This window comes from Miniopterus schreibersii (genome assembly GCF_964146895.1).
Source record: "Miniopterus schreibersii genome assembly, chromosome: 12".
Taxonomy (NCBI): Eukaryota; Metazoa; Chordata; class Mammalia; order Chiroptera; family Miniopteridae; genus Miniopterus; species Miniopterus schreibersii.
Window position 1 is genome coordinate 66,687,635 of NC_138112.1, and position 21,909 is coordinate 66,709,543.

A 21,909-nucleotide genomic window follows, 5' to 3' on the forward strand; every position below is an offset into this window, starting at 1 on the left:
ACCCAGGAGCTGCTTTAATATCAAAGGGGAGCTTTCCCAGGGCAATCAATGTGATCTAAACATTAGGAGAGCAACTGGGATGTTTTTTAAATGTACACTTTGAATTCCCACACCTACTATGAAGTATTTTTATAGTAAAGTGGAACCAACTGAGACTCAGAGAGAGGAAGCGACATGCCTAGAACTACAAAGCAGGCAAAGGATCGCCTCCTTCCAAATCCCTGCTCCCCACCCCCTCCACCCCACCCTCCGCTTCACCCCCTGAATGCTTCTAGTTTTTTGCAGAGACCGGAGTATGGGTTGGTTCATTTCCTTCTCTACAATTGAACGTTTGAGACCCCCCAGCAGAGTTCGGGTGTGGACTTGCTCCGGGAGGGAGCGGATGCATCTCCCCAGCGTTGTGTGGCGGGAACACAGCACCTCTTCCCTTTGTGCCTTTTAGCGAAAAAAGTTTCTGGAAAGACCAAGGGCTCTTAGCGTCCCTCCGTTAGAGCACCGCCCGGGAGGCGCTCCGGAGCTCAAGGACTACACTGCCCGGAACGCCGAGGAGCTGGAGGGGGGCCAGGCTTCGACCGCGAACCCAAAGATCCAGTTTCCACACTCTCCAGGCCAGATATGGTCACGCCTTTCCCCACGCCCGCCGGAGACTTCCGCTCCCGGCTAGAGCTTCCGACCCGCCGACTCCCGGGTGGGAAAGCTCGGGAAAAACAAAATCGGGAGCGCAGAGCGCATGCGCAGAGCACACCGCGCTCGGCGCGGGCGGGAGCGGCGGGCGCCGGGGCGCAGTCCGCCTTGCGCGTGCGCAGACGATAAACCAACGCCCGGGGATTGGGGCGCGGGTTTTGCGGCGCGTTTTCGCGAAGGCGCACGTGTAGGGCAGCAGCGGCGGCCGGAGGCGGGTGAGTGCGAGCCGAAGCCTGGGCTCGGGGTCGGCGGGGCGGGGGAGGCGGCGGCCGCGGCGGGCGGGGCCAGGGCGGAGCCCCGAGGCCGGCGAGCGGGACTGGGGAGGGGTCCGGAGTCGCGCGGCGGGAAAACGGCCGAAGGACCTGGGTCCTTGTTGCTATGCAACAGGGGGCGTCGTTACTAGGTAACAGGAGGCACGCGTTTCCCAGGAGCACGGGGTTCCCAGCGCTGCTGGGGAATCCCGCCGAAGCGCGGCTGCGGTCAGGCTCTGGGACGAGGCCAGCGCTGAGCACCTCGCCCCGGCCCCCGGCCCCCGCCCCCGGCCCCCGGCCCCCGGCGCAGCCTCCTGCGGCCTCTCTCCGAGTCCCCGCTCCGGTACCCGAACCCATGGGCCGCGCCAGGTCCCTTGCCAGAGACGCCACCCAGCAAGGGCTTGGCAGGGAACACACGGTTCGAAATAGCGCATGCCACTGACACCCTGTCTCGGGTAGGCTGGGCCCTGGGGAGGGCTCAGTGCGGCTGGGAAGCTGCCCCTTTGCCTGTCACCCTGCCCCCAAACAGTTGCTGGGAAGCAGCTGTGAGAGGGTTAGCGGGGGCTGCCCCCATCTGCCAGGGCACTGACTTTATTCCCCTCAGTGGCAGCTTCGCCCCGTGTAGGAGGTTCCTTTCAACACAGCTGTCCTTGGGTGGCCGCTGCATATTTGGATCAACTTTAAAATAAACCCCTCTTCCCACCTCTCCATGGCTCTCCATTGCTACCCTCACGGCTTCCTCACAGGCTTCTAATAGTCATTTAACAAGCACGTATTAGTCATTGTATGCTAGCCTCTAGGGGTTCCAAGAAAAGTTAGTTGTCAAGTCTGACCCCAAAGTGCTCAAAGTCTAAAGGGGGAGGCAGGCATATAAACTGCTAAATTCTGCTACAATGTAATGAGTGGTATATTGGCAATTTGTGTACTGAACATTTCTTTGTGTGTTTTTTCTATTTTTTTATTATTATTTTTTGTTTTTGTGTTGTACTGCAACATCTCAATAGATGTGTACAGTGTACAGAGTTCTTGCAAAAACATGTTAACTCATTGCAATAACTCTTAACCCCGCTTAACCCCATTGTACATTTGAGGAGACTGAAACTCAGATAAACTAATATGCACAAGGTAGTGGCTTCTAGTTTGTGGCAGAACTGAGCCTGGCGCCAAAATTAAGGGTCCTTTGTACACTGGTACACTTTTAGGGCTTTGTACTGCTGATTATGCATCAGAAATCCCTGGGAGCTCTGAAAACAAGAGTTTGAGCCCTCTCTGAGAGAGTCTGAGATAGTTGGCTCGGGTGGGGCAGACATCCTTGCTTCGACAGGCTCCACAGACTATTCTGATGGGCAACCCAAGTTGAGAACCACTGCTCTCCACAGGGGCAGCCGTGAGCAACAATGAGAAAATCAGGGCCAGAAGAGGGCACTAAGTCAGCTGCCCTTCCTGCCATGTAGTGATTCATAGTGTGAGAGGAAACTAAACAGGGGAAGGAGCCCTGGCGAGGGGGGTATGTGGACCGCCCCACCCTGCCCTCTTAGCAAACCACACCTACATATAGTGCCTTCTCACTACCACAGTTAAAGGAAGCAGTTTTCCCCGCTCAGCCGGGTTTTCCTGGCCCTGCCTGAGCCATATTGCAGCTTCCTGAACAGCAGTGGCTGGCCTAGTCCCAATTTTTTGCTGTTCTCATACCTCTTGCTTGGTACAAAACCGTGACCTGTAAGCCCAGCAGGTGGTGCATCTCCTGGTGTGGAGCCTCGTCCTGGGAGTCTGGATGTCCTCTCACTTTGAGCTTGTTGATACTGGGGAGAATTTTAGGTGCCTTGAGGGCAGGGACCATGTCTTACAGAGGCAGCATAGGGGTGTGGAATGAGCAAAAGGGCAAGATTTAGATTTTGGGTTCTGGAGTCAAGTCCCTGTTCTGCAATGTAAACTTGAACAAGTCACTTGACCTCTCTAAGCCGTAGTTTTCTGAATAAAATGTGGAGAGTAGCAATACCTTATAAGATTGTTTTAAGAGTTAAATGAAGTGGTGAAATAACAAGCACTTTGTAAATTATAAAGCAACACACACAATTTGTTATCTTTGAGTGCCTACTACTTGAGGCTAGCCATTGCAGGAGGTGAAGATGCTTAAGACATACTTTCAGAGCCCGAGACTGCTTCTGCTTTTGACCATGGCTTGCTTTAATAAAAGTGTTTGATTGGGCTGAAGTGAGGAGTCCTAATGGTGATGGGTCAGATTTTCAGTGCCTGGGATTAACCCGGGAGAAAAGAGAAAGACTCCTGTTAAAGAAAACAATTCAAAGAAATGGACCAGCCAGTAATCTGCACTCTTATCTGCAAAGGGCACACACTCCAAAATCCTGTTAGATTAGGTTTCTAATGCACTTCAGAAGGTCAGCTGGCAGAGCAATGCCTGCCTCATGTGGAGGGTTTATTTCAAGGTCCCCCAGCTCTCCTCAACTGGGGCAGGTGGCCGCTTGAAAGTGGAGGCTGGCGCAGAACTCAGCAGGCTGCCGTGGGGGAAGCAGCTCATGTCACCCTGACCTTCTAGAATGGAGGAGGTGACATCTGATTCCTGCTGGTGGAGGTCCTTGGATATAGAATCCAACCCAAGATAGCAACACTGCTCTTTAAGTCCCTGGTGCGGTTATGACCCAGATAGCTCAGGAACTGGCTGGTGCTTTCCTCATCTCCGACCACTGGCAGGCAGGAACCATCTGGTTCTTGATTTGGGCCAAAAAGAGTAGAAGGCTTCCCAGCCTGGGGTCCTTCCACATGAACTGCATATTTTGCAGCCCTGTTTGATTTTACAGGTCTCAAGAGAGACTTAGAGCAGCTGTTTCAGGACCAGAAAGTGCCCGAATGCGATATTTTTATAAATAACTCTTTCTTGAACTCCCCCTCCCCTCCTTCTCACTAAGCAAGAAAGGGAGCATCCTCTCTTTCCTCTTCTCCATCCTGATGGCTCTGATTTCTGGCCAACTCTCTGGGTGCCCTGGTAACTGCAGAAACTTCAAGCACCTGGCTGCTCCTACCTCAGGGGCATGGCTTAGCCTCTGATCTTCAGGTCTGAATCATGGAAACTCCCTGGAGCAACAGGCTCATTTCTGAGCCTCGAAGCTGAGGCTCTCTGACATTTCTCAAGCATAGCGGCAAAGAGAAGTTGGTATTGGAACACGTCTTGGCTGATTCTCACCTGCTTCAATGAGTCAGTACTTGTTGTGTCTTAACTTGCATATAGCATCACATAACACAATATCGGAGCACAGAACCCAAAGTGGTTAAGTAAATTGTCACCAGTGGTCCATGGAGATGATTGGTAGATGCCAAAGTTCTTTTAGCTCATGAATAAGCTACTGTGTGACTTTTGAATCACCTCTGAGAGTTACATTGGAGACCATATGCCAGGGTGGTGTGTGCAAGGGGTCTGATGTCAGCTGCACCTGCATTCACATCCTGATTTTGCCACATATTTCTTATCCTACCTCGGTTTCTTCATCAGTCAAATGAGGGATAATAACAATACCTCCGTAATGGGTTGTTATGAGGATTAAATGAGATAGGTGGTGCATAGTTAGCTTTTTATTAATAATAATACCTTTCCCTAAAGATTGTGCTTTAACCTTTTGCCTACATTGCGGGCTGGGGAGTTGAGGTCCTTCTGAGTCTGTGGGTCTCAATTTCACACTCCATTCTGTGCTCCACAGAGTGGGAGCTCTTTCAGATCTAAGCCTAGGGACATCCAGACAGTGACATCAGAGCCTCAGTGTGGGACAGCAGCATCAGTCCTTTGTGAAGCTCCCACGTGATTCCAGTGAGCAGCCACAGTTGAGATCCGCTGTATTACCTGCACTCCAGCAGAGTGTGTGATTTGAGAGCAGAGGCTTGGATTCAACTCCTGGCCTTTCTACTTAGTCCAGTGACCTTGGGCAAATACTTAACTCCTGTCTCAGTTTCTTTCATCTGCACCAATAAGGGTGAGGAGGATAATACCCACCTCACATGATGGTCCTGCAGAGCAGATGGCATATATGCACTTAAATTCTTGTTTGAGGATGTAACTGGGCACTTTTCCTTATATTGTTATATGGTGGTAATCCTGTTTGTGTGCTATTTTTTAAGTTGTTTTTATATTAGCTTTATCTTAAGTAGATTATAAACTCCTTGGGGACAAAGCCTTATAGTCTTAGAATTATTTTTTTATGCCCAAAGCACCTAAGACACAGAGACAGGCCTTCAGATTTCTAGAACTGGAGTAAGCATTAGAGAGATCTTCTCATCCACCCTAAGACATTGGGGAATACTCACTGGTTAATCAATATGCAATGGGAAAGGATGGGAAAGAGGAATCCGTGAATCAGACGGTTGTGCCCAGCTTAAGTTGGAAGTCCCAGTTCTGCTTTTCTCAACTAACAGGGTGGGGTGGAGGAGGGTGCTGGGGCAGGTCGTAGCTGAGACAGTGGGTTTCTGTGTCAGTCTGGTTCACCCTGTGCTTCTCTCCCTACAGACTCAGTCATGGCAGGTTCAGGCAGCACTTGGCCATCAGGCAAGCCTCTGTTCAAAGTGGTCCTGATGGTCCTAGTGGCACTCATCCTCCACTCAGCATCGTCCGAGCATCCTCGAGACTTTGTGCCACCACACCAGCAGAAGAGGGAGGTCCCAGTTGATCTCTTGACCCAGATAGGTCGGTCTGTGCGGGGAACACTGGATGCCTGGATTGGACCAGAGACCGTACACCTGGTTTCAGAGGTAAGGAAGGTGGTCCCTGCCGTGACTACACACATTGAGAAAGATAAACGAGGAGATGTTGTTTGTGGCCACTGTTCTTGGCTTTACATCCTCTGTTTGTCATAATCACTGGTGCAGAGAGCCACAAATTCCACAAAATTAAACAGACTGTACCTGCCTCTTGCATTCCCATTGTTTGAGTTCTGCCCTAAGGCCCTTAACTCCACCCCCCGCCTTTCCCTTGTTCTTGCCCCCTTCCTTCTTGCCAGAAAGGCTGGGAAATGAGCTATCTTTACAAACCCATGTCACTGGGTGACTATAGAGTCTGACTTTGATCTGCATTTGACCAAAAGTTGTAAGTTGGCAAAATATCAAGACCTGAATGATTTCTTCATCTGTAGGGGTGGGGGTGGGGGTGGGGGGGCTGCCTCAGGGGTTTAAGGCAGGGCTCTCTCTTCTACCTAATGGCATCCCAAAAAAGGTGCCGCTTTTTTTTTTTTTTTTTTTTGAGAGAGAGAAACATCAGTTTGTAGTTCCACTTACTTATGTATTCATTGGCTGATTCTTGTATGTGCCCTGACTGGGGATTGAACCCGAAACCTTGGCATATGGGTACAACGCTCTGACCTACTGAGCTACCTGGCCATGGAGGTGCCGCATACTTTTGATAGGTAGAACTAAATGGCTGAGACGATCTTTTATAAAATCTATAACATAGTAGAGCTGATTGACTACTTTTTCACTGAAGCATCCTAGCCCTTCACAGCCATTACTTCACACACCTTCATGATTCCCTGGGAGGTTAGGAGCACCCCAATTTTACAGGGTGACAACAACAGGGATTTGATGATTCCCCATCCATATACACCTACTACCACCAGCAAAGTGTTCAGCAAATCAGTTGAATTAGGACCCAAATGTCCTGGGTTCTAGTTCAGGGAGAAATGGCCTACTGTCCATCCCTGTGCACTGGAAGGTGGCTGTGGAAGGGACCCCTCCGCGAGGCCCTGGCGGGCAAACCTCTGGCTGAGAAGCAGGTGGGAGATGTTCCTGCCAGGCCTTGCCTGTGTGGTGGTGGTGAGGCTTGGAGGAGAAGAGCCTCATTAATTCTGGATTCATCTCAGCACTGCTCTTTCCACAGACCATGTCTCACTTGATGTGGGGCATCTCCTCATGGATCTCTGTGGCCTTCTTTGCTCTGTCTGGGATCACCGCACAGCTGCTGAATGCCTTGGGGCTAGATGGTAAGTGGCAGAGAACTGGTGAGGTCAGCTGGAGCGTAGCCTATCACTTCCTGTTTGTGGGAGTTTATTCAGGGTCTAAACTTTCCCCAGCCTCTTGACACCTCCCAGGTTTCCCCAGAGGCCAACATAAGAGTAGGCCAATAACTACTACCACCTACCAGGTGTTAGCTTCATGTCAGGAGAAGCATCATGCTGAGCCATAGTATCTCATTTAACTTACCCACAGCCCAGAGAATTACTCCTATTTTGTAGATGAGACTGGCTCAACCAAGGGAAATAATCTACCCACAGCGGCAGGAACCAGAGCTAAGATTCAGGCTCACATCTCTACATCTCTGTGGCCCTGTGGGAAAGGATTTTTTTTTTCCTTTGCAGGGCTGTTTAAGCCCTTCCCCTATCTGAGTTCTAACCCCACCCCTCCATCCCCCCACCCTCCACCGCCCAACCCCCCACTCCCTGCTGGCCCTTCAACACTCTAGGTTGGCTGATTCTGTGACTCTTCCCTCTTTCAGGAGATCACCTCACCCAGGTCCTGCAGCTCAGCCCCAGCCAGGTCCAGACCTTCCTGCTGTGGGGAGCAGGGGCCCTGGTAATCTACTGGCTTCTGTCCCTGGTCCTTGGCTTGGTCTTGGCCTTGCTGGGGCGGATCCTGTGGGGCCTGAAGTTTGTCATCTTCTTGGTTGGCTTTGTGGCCCTGGTGAGGTCGGTGCCCGACCCTTCCACCCGGGCCTTGTTCCTCCTGGTCTTGCTGACCGTCTATGCTTTGGTGAGCCGGATCACTGGCAGCCGGGCCTCAGGGGCACAACTGGAGGCCAAGGTTCGGTCTCTGGAACGCCAGGTAGAGGAGATGCGCTGGCGGCAGAGGCGAGTGGCCAAGGGAACCCGGGGCATGGAGGAGGAGTGAGAAGGATACCTGACAACGCCACCGCCACCTTTGTCATACCAAAGAGCTGAGCTGCTCCTGGGTCACTGGCCCTCCTTCCAGCCCCCACCTGTGTCTCGCCCTGTCTCTGAACCCTCAGAACTTTTATCTCTGTATCCCCCAGCTGAGAGGGAGGAAGACCATTCCCCCTGCTGGGCCTCTGTCTGAGATTGGTTCTCTTGCCCCTTTCTCTGCTCCCAGCCTGTGTCAGCTAGGGCAGCTTGGAAGGCACCCCTATCCCCCCAGCTCATGCATCGGTTCTCAGTGAACATCACTGCCACTGGCCTCCTGTGACTCTGCCACCACCTTGCCTCCCTGCTGATGCTCTTGCTCTCTTGTCCTTTTGCTTCTCCTTTGCCAAGTTCCAGCTCTCTCCCCGTTTGTCTCCTTCCAGCCCTCTGCTCCTACCAAACCACTGTCCCTCAAGGCCTGCTCCTGTCCCCTTCATTGCCCAGGGGGGAAAGAGGCAGGCCATATGGGACCTGTGGGGAAGGGAAGTGGGGACATTCCCCCACGGGGCTGGGGGCAAGATGTACATTGAGTCTGTAACAAGTGCCTTAAAATCCGAGCCAGCAGGCCCTGTGCTTGCCTGCTGCTGTACTGTGTGAAGGAAGGCATGCTGTGGCTGCTTTGTGTCAAGGAGTGGTTCCTCTCAGGATCTTGATTTCCCTTCAGCCAAAGCAAGAGACAGCTGCTTCGTAGGCTGTGCCTGCAAGTAGGACCATGCAGTGGCCATCAGTTCCCCTGTGGGGACTTCAGGGACCTGAGGAAGAAGGAGCTCCTTGTCAGCAGAGCTCCAGGCGGGTCTCCATCTCTCCCTCCACTCACTGCCACCAAGGAGCTGCTGATCAAAGCCCAATCCAGTGGCCTGGGAGGATCATGGAGCAGACACACCAGAGATGGCACCACAGCCCCTTCCCTTCACATGCTCTGCGGGAGCAGGGACCAGGGCTCCCATTCTTCCTTTGAGGCTCTGGTGGAGGTGGACATCCTCCTCTGCCAGGCTGGGCACATGACGCACATGACATGAAGAATGAATAAATGCCCAGTTCTTACTGTTACGGTTTGATGTGGAATCACAGCTGCAGTGATATATATTTTTATCAGCGCTTGGTTGGTTTTAAATAAAGTGCACGCTATTTTATTATCTTGTTCCGTTTAAAATGTATTACTTAAAGTTTGGATTGCTTTGATTTCACCTTCAACAGCTAAACCGGTTTTGTAGAGTCCCACAACTTTCTTGACTTCTCCCAGCAGGGGCAGTGTGAAGCTGGTTGGAAGGGAAGGAGGGGAGGGAACCGGAAGGAAGACTGGTACCAGGTACCCTTATCTCCAGGAGCCTGAGGAACAAGGGAGGTCTGCCCCCATTTTATTTATTTTTATTTTTTAAATATACCTTTATTGATTTTAGGGAGAGGGAGAGAGATAGAAACATCAATGATGAGAGCATCGTCATTGATCTGCTGCCTCCTGCACGCCCCCGACTGGGGATGGAGCCCACAACCTGGGCATGTGCCTTGACCGGGAATCGAACAGGGATCTCCTGGATCATAGGTCGATGCTCAACCGCTGGGCCTGGCCTGGCCGGGCGCCTTTCCCCATTTTAAAACTTCCAGGAACTGAGGGGCACCTGCACCCCCTTCCCGCCCTTTGTGCAGGAGTGTCAAAGACTGGCCTAAATCCAGGAGACTTGCCTGCCCTCCCTTCTTCCCCCAACAGACCCGCGTTTCCTGCATTGTGGTTCTTAACCCAGCCCATAGATTGGATCAATTGTTTTGTGGAGGGGCCTGGGCGTGGTTTTTTCTTTTTTAAGCTTCCCTGGAGATGCTAATGTTCAGCCAGGTGCCCTGCTCTGGAACCTCTCCCAGCACTGCCTAGCAGGCAAGCCTCGCCCAGGAGGCCAGGATCCGAGAGGCAGGCCGTCGGTGGGGAGCAGAGGCCAGCCCTCACACTTCCCACGCCCACAGGCCTCTCTCTGGGATGGGGCTGGGCGAGAAACTCCAGCTGCCTGCACCTGGGGCCCCTCCTTCCCGGGAGCGGCCCAGGCGCCTGTCAGGGCAGGCCCAGGTGGTTGTCACCCGGCCCTATCAATCCCCTTTCACCCTTTTCCACCCCGAGCAGCACGGTCCCGCGGTCCTTGAATTCGGGTTTTGATTCAGGTGTCAGATGCCTTTACAGGTGAGCTGCGGGGGGGGCGGGGGGTGGAGGCAGAGGAAGTGGCTTTTTCCTCCTTAGTCGGGAGCTTCAGAGAGGGAGCGAACGGAACGCGCCCCGTCCCTCTGGGCAGAGGCGGGTCAGTCCCCCGCTGTTCAGTGTCCGGGGAAGTGGCCGCCTTCCCGACTCGGGAGATTGGGGGCGCGCGGGTGCAGCGGCTCCGGCGGGCACTAGGACCCGGCGGGGCGGAGGGACAGCCCCGCGCTGCGTGCGCTGCCTCCCGCCGCCAGCCCGGCTCGCGCTCCATTGTCTGGCAGCTGCAGCCGCGGGCGGGCGGCGGGCGGGCGGCGGGCGGGCGGCGGCCGGGACTCCGCCGGCCGGGCGCGGGAGATGCCGGGCGGCCCGCGGCCACCCGAACCACCCGCCTAGTGGCCGCCTTCCGCGGGAGGATGTGCACCCGGATGGGGGGGCGCGCGGCAGCGGCTCCCCGGGGGCCCTGCGGCCCCTGGCTCTGCCTCCTGGTGGCCCTCGCCCTGGACGTCGTGAGAGGTCAGCGGCCGCGGGGGGGGGGGGGGGGGCGGGGACGAGGGGCGGCTGGGCCCCGGCCCAGGCGGGGCGCACGCAATGTCCGAGAGCCGGGAAGCTGCGGCTGCTCGGACTAAACCCCCCGCGCTCGCCCGCAGCGTGCCCGGAGGGCTGCGGAGACCTTACCCCGGGATCCTGCCGTTGCTTCCTTCGCCTTGCACTGCCCGGCAACTCCTTCCTGACCCAGGGCCAGCCGGGTCCCGGGACTCTCTCCGACATCCCCGCGTCGCTGCGCGGTCGCACGCCTTCCCCGAGCCTCCCCTCCGGCCAGGGCTTCTCACCCGGCCGCCCCCGACCCGGGCGCACCGGCTCCCGCGCCCTGCCCTGCGCAGAGCTGCACCCTGGTGGCTCCCAGCCTCCTCCCCCGGGCGTGGGAAGCAGACCCTTTGCTGGGACCTTCCAGATACACAGCAGCTCTCCCCCTGCCCCAGGGGTTCTTTGACCTTGGAGTCTCAAGAGATTGACCCATCCGTGCCTTCCTGAGCCCTATGGAAACCCCCATCACTGGAGAAGGGGCAGCGACCCCCTGTGGGACTGCCCTTGGAATGGGCCTTGGCAGAGTAGGAGATAGTGAGGCATTCTCTACCCCACTCACCCCACCAGAGCTGAGCCCTGGATGCGGGAAGTCCGTGGGAGTCAGGCTCCCAGCATCTTGTAATTATCCAGGCAATGGAGTAGGAGGAAGGCAGGCCAGTGGCTGCCCCCTGGGAGCCATAGTCACTCACCTGTTACACTTGGGGGCAAGGGGTGAGTGACTCAGACACATGCTCATTGATGGGGGAGGGTCTTGAAGGAGGCTGAAACCATCAAGTTCCCCAGCCCAGCAGGGGGGCTGAGAGGGAGCTGGCTCTGGGGCTGCTTTCAGCCACCTGCTCCCCTCCCCAGGGGACCCTGCAGGAGTCCCAGTAACCCCTTACACAGAGAGATGAGGAAAGCCTTGTCACATCCATTATGCAGCAGCAATGACACCCCCTCTCCGTTCTACCCTCTCCCGTCTACAGTGTCACTAAATGCCAGTTCTACAGGTGAGGAAAGGGAGGCTCCGGGACGTTCAATGACTGACCCAACCTTGATTGAGGCAGAATTAGGATGTAAATGCAGGTCTCCAGGCTCCTCGGACATTCTCTCCAGGAAGAGCTGCCCAGTTTGTGATCCAGGATAAGTAAGACGTAAGACAAGGCCCAGGCTGATAAACAGGAAGATAACAAATTCAGAGAAGGCAGTGAGGGGTGCAGGTAACAGAGGGGACAGGTGAGAGGCCAAGCAATCAAGGAGGGCTTTCTTAAGGAGGTAATGTTCACTTTTGGACCTCAAGGAGGAGGGAGAGACCTACAGTCTAGGGAGTGAACACTGTTGTAAGCATGGTCCAGGGGTTGATGCCTGGACTCTGACTTCCAGCCCCACCATGCACCAGCTGTGGGACCCCAGGCAAGTACCTTAACCTCTCAGCTTCATTTTCTGCATCCATAAAATGGGATTCATAGTCATAGAACCTAGTTCTCAGAGTTATTACAAAAACTGAAAGAGTTAATACATGTATGTAAAGTGTTTTAAATGGTAGCCTGCGTATAGTTAGTGTTCTAAAAATGTGAATTATTATTATTAGGGCGAACTAATAGTCAGGTGGGCACAAACCAAGTGTGGTCTTAGTGGTCCTTTGTCCTGGTTATAGAATACCAGACTCTTCCAGGCTCATGGTTCCCACTCGCCACGCCTTCCCACTCATGCGGTCCAGTACCCAGTTGGGACAGGAGTAGAAGGGAACAAGTTTGGGAAACTGGTGCATGGTGATGATGGAGGAGGCAGGGTGGATGCCCAACCAAGTCTGGCCAAGGGCCTAGGGGCAGAGAAAGGATCTCTACTTCTACAAAGCTCACCTGGTCACCATCTTTTACCTCCTAGGCCCTGTCTGGAGAGAGCTGCACCCCACAAATGCCTTGGCATCAGAGGCAATTACAGAGGGGGTAGGAATAGGGGAGGAGGAGGAGGCATGGAGGGAGGAAGGCAGAAGAAGGAATGGCTCGGGATTGGCATCCAGTCCTGGACTCTGATTTAAATCCTGGCCCTGTCACATGCTACCCGTGTGATCCTCTTTGGGTCTCAGTTTCCTTATCTGTGTGGTGGGGAGATTCCCTCTGCGTCCCAGGGGTGGGACGTTTAGAACCCTCTTTCTTCCTCCATTGCCCATCGTCGCTGTGCCCCTGCCTGCTCTGGAGCTCTCACCATCTCTCTCTACCCCTTCTCCCTCTCCAGTGGACTGTGACCAGGAACCCCTGGACCCCGTGTACCTGCCGGCAGCCCTGGAGCTCCTGGATGCCCCTGAGCACTTCCGTGTGCAGCAGATGGGCCGATACCCACCTGCCAACTCCTCTCTGGGCTCCAGGTCTGAGACCTTCCTGCTCCTGCAGCCCTGGCCCAGGGCTCAGCCACTTCTTCGGGCCTCCTACCCACCCTTTGCCACTCAGCAGGTAAGGAGGGGGCACCAGGGACTCCCAGGCTAATAGGACTCAGAGCCAGGGTCTGCCGTGTGTGGCTCAGTGGCCCGCCCCAGCTCCAGCTATGCTCACCATTTTCCAGAGGGGAAACTGAGGCCCATAAAGGCTTCCTCCTGCCAGGCTGGAATTGGAAGGCTGGCATTCCATCTTCCCACATCTTACTTCCCCCCACCCCCTACCTGTTAAGCATCCCCATTCTCTCTGCAGGTTGTCCCTCCTCGGGTCACTGAGCCCCACCGAAGGCCGGTCCCATGGGACGTGCGGGCTGTGTCAGTGGAAGTGGCGGTGACTCCAGCAGAGCCCCACGCCCGAGTTCTCTTCCACCTCAAAGGGCAGGACTGGCCTCCGGGCCCCGGCAGCCTGCCTTGTGCCCGGCTCCATGCCACACACCCCGCAGGCACAGCTCACCGAGCATGCCGCTTCCAGGTGAGTGTACAGGCCCCACCCACGCTGGCCCTGGAGTAGGAAAGAGGGCTCACCACTCCTGGGAAGTTTGGGGGTCACCTACCACCTGACTCCAGTCTTCTCTGTTGTTTAGGGCCCCTTATGGAGTTTAGTCCATTGTGTATGATTTTGGGCAAGTAACTTAATCTCTCTGAGACTTAGTTTCCTCATTTTTAAAATGGGGCAATAACAATTCTCACCTCATACGGAGTTGGACTGAAGAACAAATGAGATGAATGCAGTGCCTGGCACAGAGCAACCTTTCAGCAAAGGTTTGCATTATTGCCAGTATTACTTTTATAATTGCAATTTCCACTGTTTTGGGGGCTAGCACAGGAATCCACTAGAGAGAGGTATTTTGTGGACTTTGGGAATCTGAGAAACCTGAGCTGTAGTCAGGGTGGTTGTGGGGCATTGGTTAGGGGGAGGCCTTGGGGGCCAGCTCCCTTTGGAATGAGACCGTTCCCAAAGGTAGAAAAGTGGCCCATAGACGCATTCTGAGACCTAGCCCCAGCCCTGTCCCCAGTTGGCTGTGTCATCTGGGATTTGTCGCTGGCCCATGCTGGTCCTGCCTGTCAGAGTCCCTTCCAGCTCTGGGTTTCCTGACATAGCAACCGTGGCCATTGTGTATCTGCAGCCATCCCTGGGCGCCTGCGTGGTCGAACTGGAGTTTCCCTCCCACTGGTTCTCCCCGGGCTCCACCACGCGGGCTGAGCTCGCCTACACGCTGGAGCCCACCGCCGAGGGCCCTGGGGGCTGTGGCCCTGGTGGGGACGAGGACCCTGGAGAACAGGCCCTGCCAGTGGGCAGTGTGGAGCTGCGCCCGGCAGACCCCCCACAATACCAGGAGGTGCCATTGGATGAGGTAGTGACTCTGCGGGTGCCTGATGTGCCTGTGCGGCCTGGCCAGCTCTTCAGTGCCACCCTCCTGCTTCGCCACAACTTCACAGCCAGTGTCCTGACCCTGCGGTGAGCACCAGGCCCCTAGGGGTGGGTTGGAGGCAGGAACCTTTGCAGGAAGACTGGGCAGGAGCCTACTCCTCCTGTGGTTCTTATTAGAATCCTTGACCTCTGTAAAACGTGGGTCCATCTAACCTCCTCCAGGCCAAGCACTGCGATTGCCCTGTCAGCAGGCAAGACCAGCAGTGGACACAGTCCTGAACTTGAAGTCAGAAGTAGGAAGCTCCCCTCTCCTGGCCCCTCCCCAAGACTCCTTTGTCTCGTGGGGCTAACTTACCTGCTTCACAGGGCAGCTGAGAGGCTCAAGGAGGGAAAACAGGAAAGGGCTTGGAACCTGGCAAGTGCAGTGCCTAGGGGTAGTTAATGCTCTAATGCCTCAGGAGGGGTATTTGCCCCTGTCTCATTCACTTGCCTGTTCTCCCACTTGCCTCCCTCACCATGGGTCCCTCACCTTTGGACAGAGTCAGCGCCTCTCCACAGAAAGGACCTCCTCTTTGTATCCCTTTCTGCAGGAAGTTCCCCCAAAGCAGCCCCAACCCAATCCCAGTGACAAGGACTTGCAGAGTGTGACTTGCCTCTTCCATATTTGCGTTTGTGTGTGTCCCTTCCCTCTGTGTCTCTCAGGTGCCTGTCCCGTCTCTCTGTCTCTCATGTCTTGTGCTCGCTCATAGACTCATTAGATCTTTCCTGGAGAGAGGAGCAAGGCCCAGTCCCCTCCTGGCACTAAGGGCCCCCAGGGGTAGGGAAGGGAGCTGGACGGGCATGAACTGGAGTATATGAGCCGATGAAGGTACAAAGTGCTGCAGGGGCTCGGGTTAGGTAGTGCAGGAAGCAGAAATTCATCCTGCCCTGGGAACAGCTTTCTAAAGGACATGGTATTTGGAGGCTTGAAGAAAAAGCAGATGAAGGAGGGAAGGGCAGGCGGGGCAGAAGGCACAGCCTGAGCAAAGGCTTAGAGGCACGAATGGAGTTGTGTGTTGGGGGAAGAACTTTTGGTGCAGCTAAAACAAAGAGTGATGGAGAGATGTCACAGCTGAAGATAAAACTGGACCAGACCCTGGAAGGCCTTGAATGCCAGGCTTAGACTTGACCCTGTGTCCAGTGGGGAGTCATGAGTGGCCTTTGAGAGGAGGAGAGCCATATGGCAGGACCTGCACTGAGACAGGGTCCTCCTGGGTCTGAGGATGCAGAGGAGGATATTGAGCCCTGAACCGGGGAGAGCCAGGCAGGAGCTGGCATCTTTAGCCCCTTGTCTTCCTCCTCGAGTCATATTCACAGTTTAGACAAACTCGACCTGTGTCCTTCCCCAGGATCAAGGTGAAGAAGGGGCTGCATGTGACTGCTGCCCGCCCAGCCCAGCCCACCCTCTGGACTTCCAAGCTTGACCGCTTCAAGGGCTCCAAGCACCACACCACCCTCATCACTTGCCACCGAGCGGGGCCCACAGGGCCAGACTCCAGGTGAGTAGTTCCCTCCCCTGGGGGTGGGGGCAGAGGAGGGAGGGCTGGTGGGCTGATTTATGGGGCTCCAGGGAAGAGGCTGCCACACTGCATCCATATTCCTGTGTGAGCAGGCACGAGAACAGACTCCTAGGAAGCGGTATAAAGCAGTGTAGCGTTCATTCATTCATTCAGCTACTATTTATCCCTCCCCAGTCATGTGCCAGGTACAGTGAGTGTTAGAATTATTCCAGGTGATGCCAACCTATCCTGGCCACCCAGTTACAGCTCTCACAGCCACTACCTCACCTCCCACCATCACCAGATGGGTCCCTTTGTGGGGGCTGTTAATATTTCCAAAAGCCCAGCTGCAGTTCTTAACATGTACAAACTCTTCTTCTTCGTGCCCTGGGTCAAGGCCATGGGCTTTGAAGCTGCTGTTCAAATCCTGGTTTTGACACTTTTTGGATGAATAACTTTGGGCAAACCAGTCCTCTCCCTGTCCCTCCCCCCAGCCTCAGTTTCCTCACCTGTAAAATGGAGATAATAATGCATCCCTTAGGGTTTGTGAAAATGAAATAGGGTATTGTGTAGCCAATATCCAGGCCAGTTCCTGGCACGTCGCAGGTGCTTGGTCAAAGGAAGCCGTGAGGGTTATTATCCAGGGGGTCGCTTGCCAGTCCTGGTGTTTGGAAGTGAATCTTCCTTCCTGACAGAAATTGAATCAGATGTTTATGCCACCCTGATGGCTGTAAGGCAGAGGTTAGAGTGGAGGAAGCCCAGGAAGGCAGGAGAGCCAGCAAGCAAGGGGGGGCGGGGTTAAGTAGCTACATGAATCCTTTAGGTGCCAAGAGTGGATAAGAGCTTGGGCTCTGGAGCCACGAAGCTTAGGTTTAATCCCAGCCCTGCCACTTTTCATTGTGTGACCTTGAGCAAGTTATATAACCACTGAACCTCAGTTTCCTCATCTATAAAATGGAGATAATTGTAGAACTACCTCATGAATACAGGAGTGCCTGGCTACTAGCAAACACTCAGTTTCCCTTATTTTCTGGCCAGCAACCTCCTCGAACTGTCCGAGTTCCTATGGGTGGACTTTTTGGTGGACAATGGCACTAGTGGAGGTGTGGCAGTCACTCGCCCTGTCACATGGCAGCTGGAGTATCCAGGCCAGGCCCCCGAAGCAGAGAAAGACAAAGTGGTGTGGGAGATCCTGGTATCAGAGCGGGACATAAGAGCCCTTGTCCCACTGGCCAAGGTAAGGGGTGCCCTTTCTGCCCAGCCAGGCAGGGGGCCGAGTGAGGTGAAGAGCCTGGGGCTGAGTTCCTTCCTCACCCTCAGGCCGAGGAGGTGGTGAACACAGCACCACTGACTGGAGTGCCGCGACGTGTCCCTGTGCGCCTTGTCACCGTGGACAGTGGGGGGGCTCTGGTGGAGGTGACAGAACACATTGGCTGTGAGTCTGCCAATGCCCAGGTCCTGCAGGTGAGTGGCACACGCCAATCCCATGTGAGTATGCATTTGTGCACATAGTGATGCACACACAGCTTTCCTCCTTCCCCACTCAGAGGACAGATTCTTTTTGTCACCAGAAACCTCTTGGGGGGGGACACAGCTTCACCTTCCTTTGTTCCCGTCACCTCTCTTCAGAGTCAAGTGGGAGCTATGTAACCTCAGCTGCCCCCAGCTTAGGCATTTCATGTTTATTATGGCATTGGCAAGGGAACTGCCGTGGGAGAGTTAGGAGCATGTACTTTGGGATCGGAAAGTTTCTGTTTGAAACCCTTTGTTATCAACTAGCAGTGTGATTGTGGATAAGTCTCTTAACCCCTCTGAGCCTCAGTTTCCAAAGCTTTAAAATGGGAATGTACTTTAGGGATGTTGCAAGAATTCAAAATACCCTAAGACAGTATCCAGCAGAGAGCAGGAGCTGAAACAATGGCAGCTACTGTTGCTATAATAAATATATAATGATAAAAATAATGATTATTATGATTGTTAGAGCCTCATCATGACCTGTGAGGTAAAAAAAGGGCTGGGCAACTTTATCCATTTTGAAGTCCTAAGAGGGGAAGTTCGGAGCCTGCATTTCCTAAATCCTGACCGCCTGAATGAAGAAAAGTGTCTTTGGCCACTTTTGGTGGCACTTTGCCCCTGTGTATGTGGTTCCTACCTACCTGTAGCTAGCTCCTTGCCAGGTGGCTCCAGCACCAAAGTCAGATGCCAGCACTAAGGAGGCAAATTTGGGGGTTCAAACCCTCCTCTGTCAGAAGGAAGTTTCTGTTTTATGCAAATAGCCAGTTTCCTCAACAGCCCCATGTGAACTTGGAATGGCTGGTTCCTCCAGGGAGAATGGATCTTGGATGCATGGTGAAATCTTGATCTAAGGACATGTATTACAGTAAAATGCAGAACCGAATTTCAGCTGTATCCCTTTTTATGGCACGGGGTCAGCTCTGCTCTCTCTGATTCATACCTGTATTCCTTGGCTTAGCCCACCTCCTGCCCTCCCACAGGTGTCGGAGGCCTGTGACGCTGTGTTTGTGGCCGGCAAGGAGAGCCGGGGTGCTCTAGGCGTGCGGGTGGACTTCTGGTGGCGCCGGCTGCGGGCCTCACTGCGGCTGACTGTGTGGGCCCCATTGCTGCCCCTGCGCATTGAGCTGACTGACACCACCCTGGAACAGGTCCGAGGCTGGAGGGTACCTGGCCCAGCTGAAGGGTGAGTGGAGGCCTGGAGAAGCTGGCTTACCTTGGCGAAGTTGCTCTGAGACTGAGAGAGAGCCTGGGGGACACAGCCATGGGCTCCAGCGGGGATCTGAAAAAATGCCCAGTTGCTTGTGGTTCCCCCCACCCATCCCAGCCCCTCTGACCATGTCGTTGCCGACCTCCGCACTCTCCCTCCTCCTTCCCCACCGCCCTTTTCTGATACATCATGATTCATCTTGTTTGTGCACTGTCTGCCCCCTCTGTAGAATGTAAACCCTTGAAGACAGGGGTTTTGTCTATTCTGCTCACTGCTAAATCCCCGAAGCCTAAGATGGCACCTAGCTCAGTAAATACTGAGGGGGTCCCACCAGAGCCCAAGGGTGCAGTGGCCTCAGGCACCTAAGCTCCCAGGCTCTCTAGAGAGTAACTGTCTCCCTGCTGAGGGAGCTTTCTTGCCACCAAGTTCCAATTAGGAGCAGGAGGAGGGGGGAGCGGCTTGATGGGTAGGCAGGGGCACCAATCTGGAATGGGGCCGGGATGCAGCGCCTGCAGGTGCAGGGACCTGCCCCGGCAGGTGTGACTGTGGGCGGAGTTTGAAGTGTGGCCCCCCTTGCGGGCGGTGAGGCCTCCGGGGGCGGAGCCTGGCGCCTGTGGGCGGGGCCTGGCGCCTGTGGGCGGGGCCTGCGCTGACGCCGCCCCGGCCGCCCCTTCCCGGCAGGGCGCAGGAGCCCGAGGCGGCGGGGGCCGCGGCGGGGGAGGAGGCGGAGCGGCGCGCCCGGGGCTGCCGCCTGCAGTACCAGCGAGCCGGGGTGCGCTTCCTGGTCCCCTTTGCGGCCCACCCGCTGGACGGCGGCCGCCGCCTCACCCACCTGCTAGGCCCCGACTGGCTGCTGGACGTGTCCCACCTGGTGGCGCCCCACGCGCGCGTGCAGGACCCCCGCGTAGCGTCGCTGGAGGGAGGCCGAGTCCTGGTGGGCCGGGAGCCCGGTGTCACCTCTATCGAGGTGAGCAGCCCCTCTGGAAGGGTGTAGGTGGTCCCCAGAGTGTTCACGGGCAGGTGTGAAGGGTGTCGGAGGGGGCTCAGGGAGTATGTATCTGGGGAGGTATGAGCCCAGTGGGATTGGGTGAGAATGGGTGGCCCATGGAATGTGGGAAAGCCCTCTAGAGAAGGGCTGGGGTTGGGTATGTGGGGGCCAGATGAGAGGAGGGAACTGTCCCCCACATGTAGGATTGGGGTCCAGGTATGTATAGGGTGTAGTGTTAGAGTTCAAAGGGTTGGGGAGGGCAGCCTGTGCAGATGCTGAGAGCAGAAACCCGATCCCTTTGTGGGGCTACTGGGGTCTCAGAGGGGAAAGGCTATCTGTGTGTGAGGACCCCCACCTCCAGCTCCTTCTCACCCTCAGGTGCGGTCCCCATTGTCTGACTCCATCCTGGGGGAGCAGGCGCTGGCTGTGACGGATGACAAGGTCTCCGTCCTGGAGCTTCGGGTGCAGCCAGTGATGGGCATATCACTGGCCCTGAGCCGGGGCACTGCCCACCCTGGGGAGGTCACAGCCACATGCTGGGCACAATCAGCCCTTCCCGCCCCAAAGCAGGTGACAGCTGGGGATCAGGGGGATAAGGTCAACATCTCCAGATGGGGGTTGATGACAGGGGGGTGGGAGGTACTTCGACCCCTCATCTTAGGATTTTCAGAATAAGGACTGACTGTCCTGGAAAGTAGTGAGCTCTCTGCAGCTAGAGGTGATCAAGCAGTGGCTGGAGTGTGTTAGTGGGAGGTTGATTAGATGGCTCTAACTGAGGACCCTCCTGATGACTCAGACCTTGGGGCTGAGTGGCCAACAGGTGATTGACACACGTCCCCTCTCTCCCTGTGTTTTGTCTATCTGCCTGTGTCTGTTTTCTCTCTGGTCTCTCCCCCTCCATGTGGCCTGTCTCTGTGGGAGTGGTGTCTCTGTGCATGCGTGCGTGCCCTCGCGTGTCTCTGCCTGTGTCCGTGTGCCCCACAGGAGGTGGCCCTCTCCCTATGGCTGTCCTTCTCTGACCACACCCTGGCCCCCACCGAGCTCTACAACCGCCATGACCTGGGACTCTCCGTCTCTGCCGAGGAGCCTAGTGCTGTCCTGCCATCGGAGGAGCGGGGTGCCCAGCTTGGGGTGGTGGTGAGTGGGGTGGGCACCGAGGGGCTGCCTCTGCACGTGTCTCTGCACCCGCCTGAGCCCTGCCGCCGGGGCCGCCACCGTGTGCCCCTGGCCTCTGGCACCACCTGGCTCGGGCCGCCTCCTGCTCCCACTCCAGCCCCTGCCCTCCCATCTAGCCCTGCCTGGGGCTCACCAGCCACAGAGGCCAGTATGGGTGGCGAAGGGCAGGCAGCAGGCAGTGTCGGGAGCAGTGGGGACGTGAGGGGCAAGTTTGAGCGGGCAGGAGAGGAACCTGGGAAGCAGGAGGCAGAGGCTGGGGAGGAGGAGGGGGAGGAGGAGGAGGAGATGGTTCCCGCGCCTCAGCGGGTCACCGACCTGGAGCTAGGCATGTACGCCCTGCTGGGCATCTTCTGTCTCGCCATCCTCATCTTCCTGGTCAATGGCGTGGTCTTCGTGCTGCGCTACCAGCGCAAGGAGCCTCCCGACAGCGCCACTGACCCTGCCTCCCCCCAGCCCCACAACTGGGTCTGGCTGGGCACTGACCAGGAGGAACTGAGCCGCCAGCTAGACCGCCAGTCCCCTGGCCCACCCAAGGGGGAGAGGGGCTGCCCCTGTGAGAGTGGGGGAGGGGAGCCCCTAACCCTGGCCCCGGCTCCTACTGGGGGCACCACCAGCTCCTCCAGCACCCTGGCCAGGAAAGAAGCTGGGGGGCGGCGGAAGCGTGTAGAGTTTGTGACGTTTGCGCCAGCCCCCCCAGTCCCCCCAGCCCAGCTGCCAGAGGAGCTCGCGGGGGCCCCTGCCGTGCAGTCCATCCTGGTGGCTGGTGAGGAGGACATCCGCTGGGTGTGTGAGGACATGGGGCTGAAGGACCCTGAGGAGCTTCGCAGCTACATGGAAAGGATCCGGGGCAGCTCCTGACCCCTCCCCAGCCTGCCTGGCCCAGGCTTGCCAGCCGGGCAGCCTCCTACTTATCCTCTGGTGCTTACTGATCCATGTCCCCGGCCTGGTCCCTCAAATGGACTCCCACCCAGGCCCCTCTGCTCTGCTCCTTGTCATGGACCATGGTCATGAGGAAAGGCTCATGCCTCTTATTTATGGGAATCATTTCATCCTAATGTTGGGTACAGAATAAATGGAGAAGGAAACCCCA

General features: G+C 55.9%; 2 protein-coding genes across 2 annotated transcripts; both read left to right on the plus strand.

The window, feature by feature from the left end:
• The first annotated feature begins 696 nt into the window (after positions 1–696).
• Positions 697–8,979, plus strand: TMEM109 (transmembrane protein 109). Its single transcript, XM_081153062.1, has 4 exons — positions 697–899; positions 5,449–5,690; positions 6,811–6,913; positions 7,426–8,979. The coding sequence occupies exons 1-4, from the start codon at positions 731–733 to the stop codon at positions 7,815–7,817; spliced, it is 906 nt and encodes a 301-aa protein (XP_081009188.1). The 5' UTR covers positions 697–730; the 3' UTR covers positions 7,818–8,979.
• Positions 8,980–10,297: 1,318 nt separating this feature from the next.
• TMEM132A (transmembrane protein 132A) lies at positions 10,298–21,909 on the plus strand. The gene is made up of 11 exons (XM_081155592.1): positions 10,298–10,538; positions 12,828–13,042; positions 13,277–13,495; positions 14,151–14,482; positions 15,784–15,933; positions 16,972–17,170; positions 17,254–17,397; positions 18,429–18,631; positions 19,337–19,622; positions 20,022–20,213; positions 20,628–21,909. Exons 1-11 carry the CDS (start codon positions 10,439–10,441, stop codon positions 21,675–21,677), a joined length of 3,090 nt encoding a protein of 1,029 aa, XP_081011718.1. The 5' UTR covers positions 10,298–10,438; the 3' UTR covers positions 21,678–21,909.

What these genes read in the sequence shown, in the direction of transcription:
- TMEM109 (XM_081153062.1), top strand. Translation starts at nt 731, where the DNA reads ATGCGCAGAGCACACCGCGCTCGGCGCGGGCGGGAGCGGCGGGCGCCG. An exon ending in CCGTACACCTGGTTTCAGAG is followed by an intron (nt 5,691 to 6,810) that starts GTAAGGAAGGTG and finishes CTCTTTCCACAG; the next exon opens with ACCATGTCTCACTTGATGTG. An exon ending in GAATGCCTTGGGGCTAGATG is followed by an intron (nt 6,914 to 7,425) that starts GTAAGTGGCAGA and finishes TCCCTCTTTCAG; the next exon opens with GAGATCACCTCACCCAGGTC.
- TMEM132A (XM_081155592.1), top strand. Translation starts at nt 10,439, where the DNA reads ATGTGCACCCGGATGGGGGGGCGCGCGGCAGCGGCTCCCCGGGGGCCC. An exon ending in GCCAGTGTCCTGACCCTGCG is followed by an intron (nt 14,483 to 15,783) that starts GTGAGCACCAGG and finishes GTCCTTCCCCAG; the next exon opens with GATCAAGGTGAAGAAGGGGC. An exon ending in CCAATGCCCAGGTCCTGCAG is followed by an intron (nt 17,398 to 18,428) that starts GTGAGTGGCACA and finishes GCCCTCCCACAG; the next exon opens with GTGTCGGAGGCCTGTGACGC.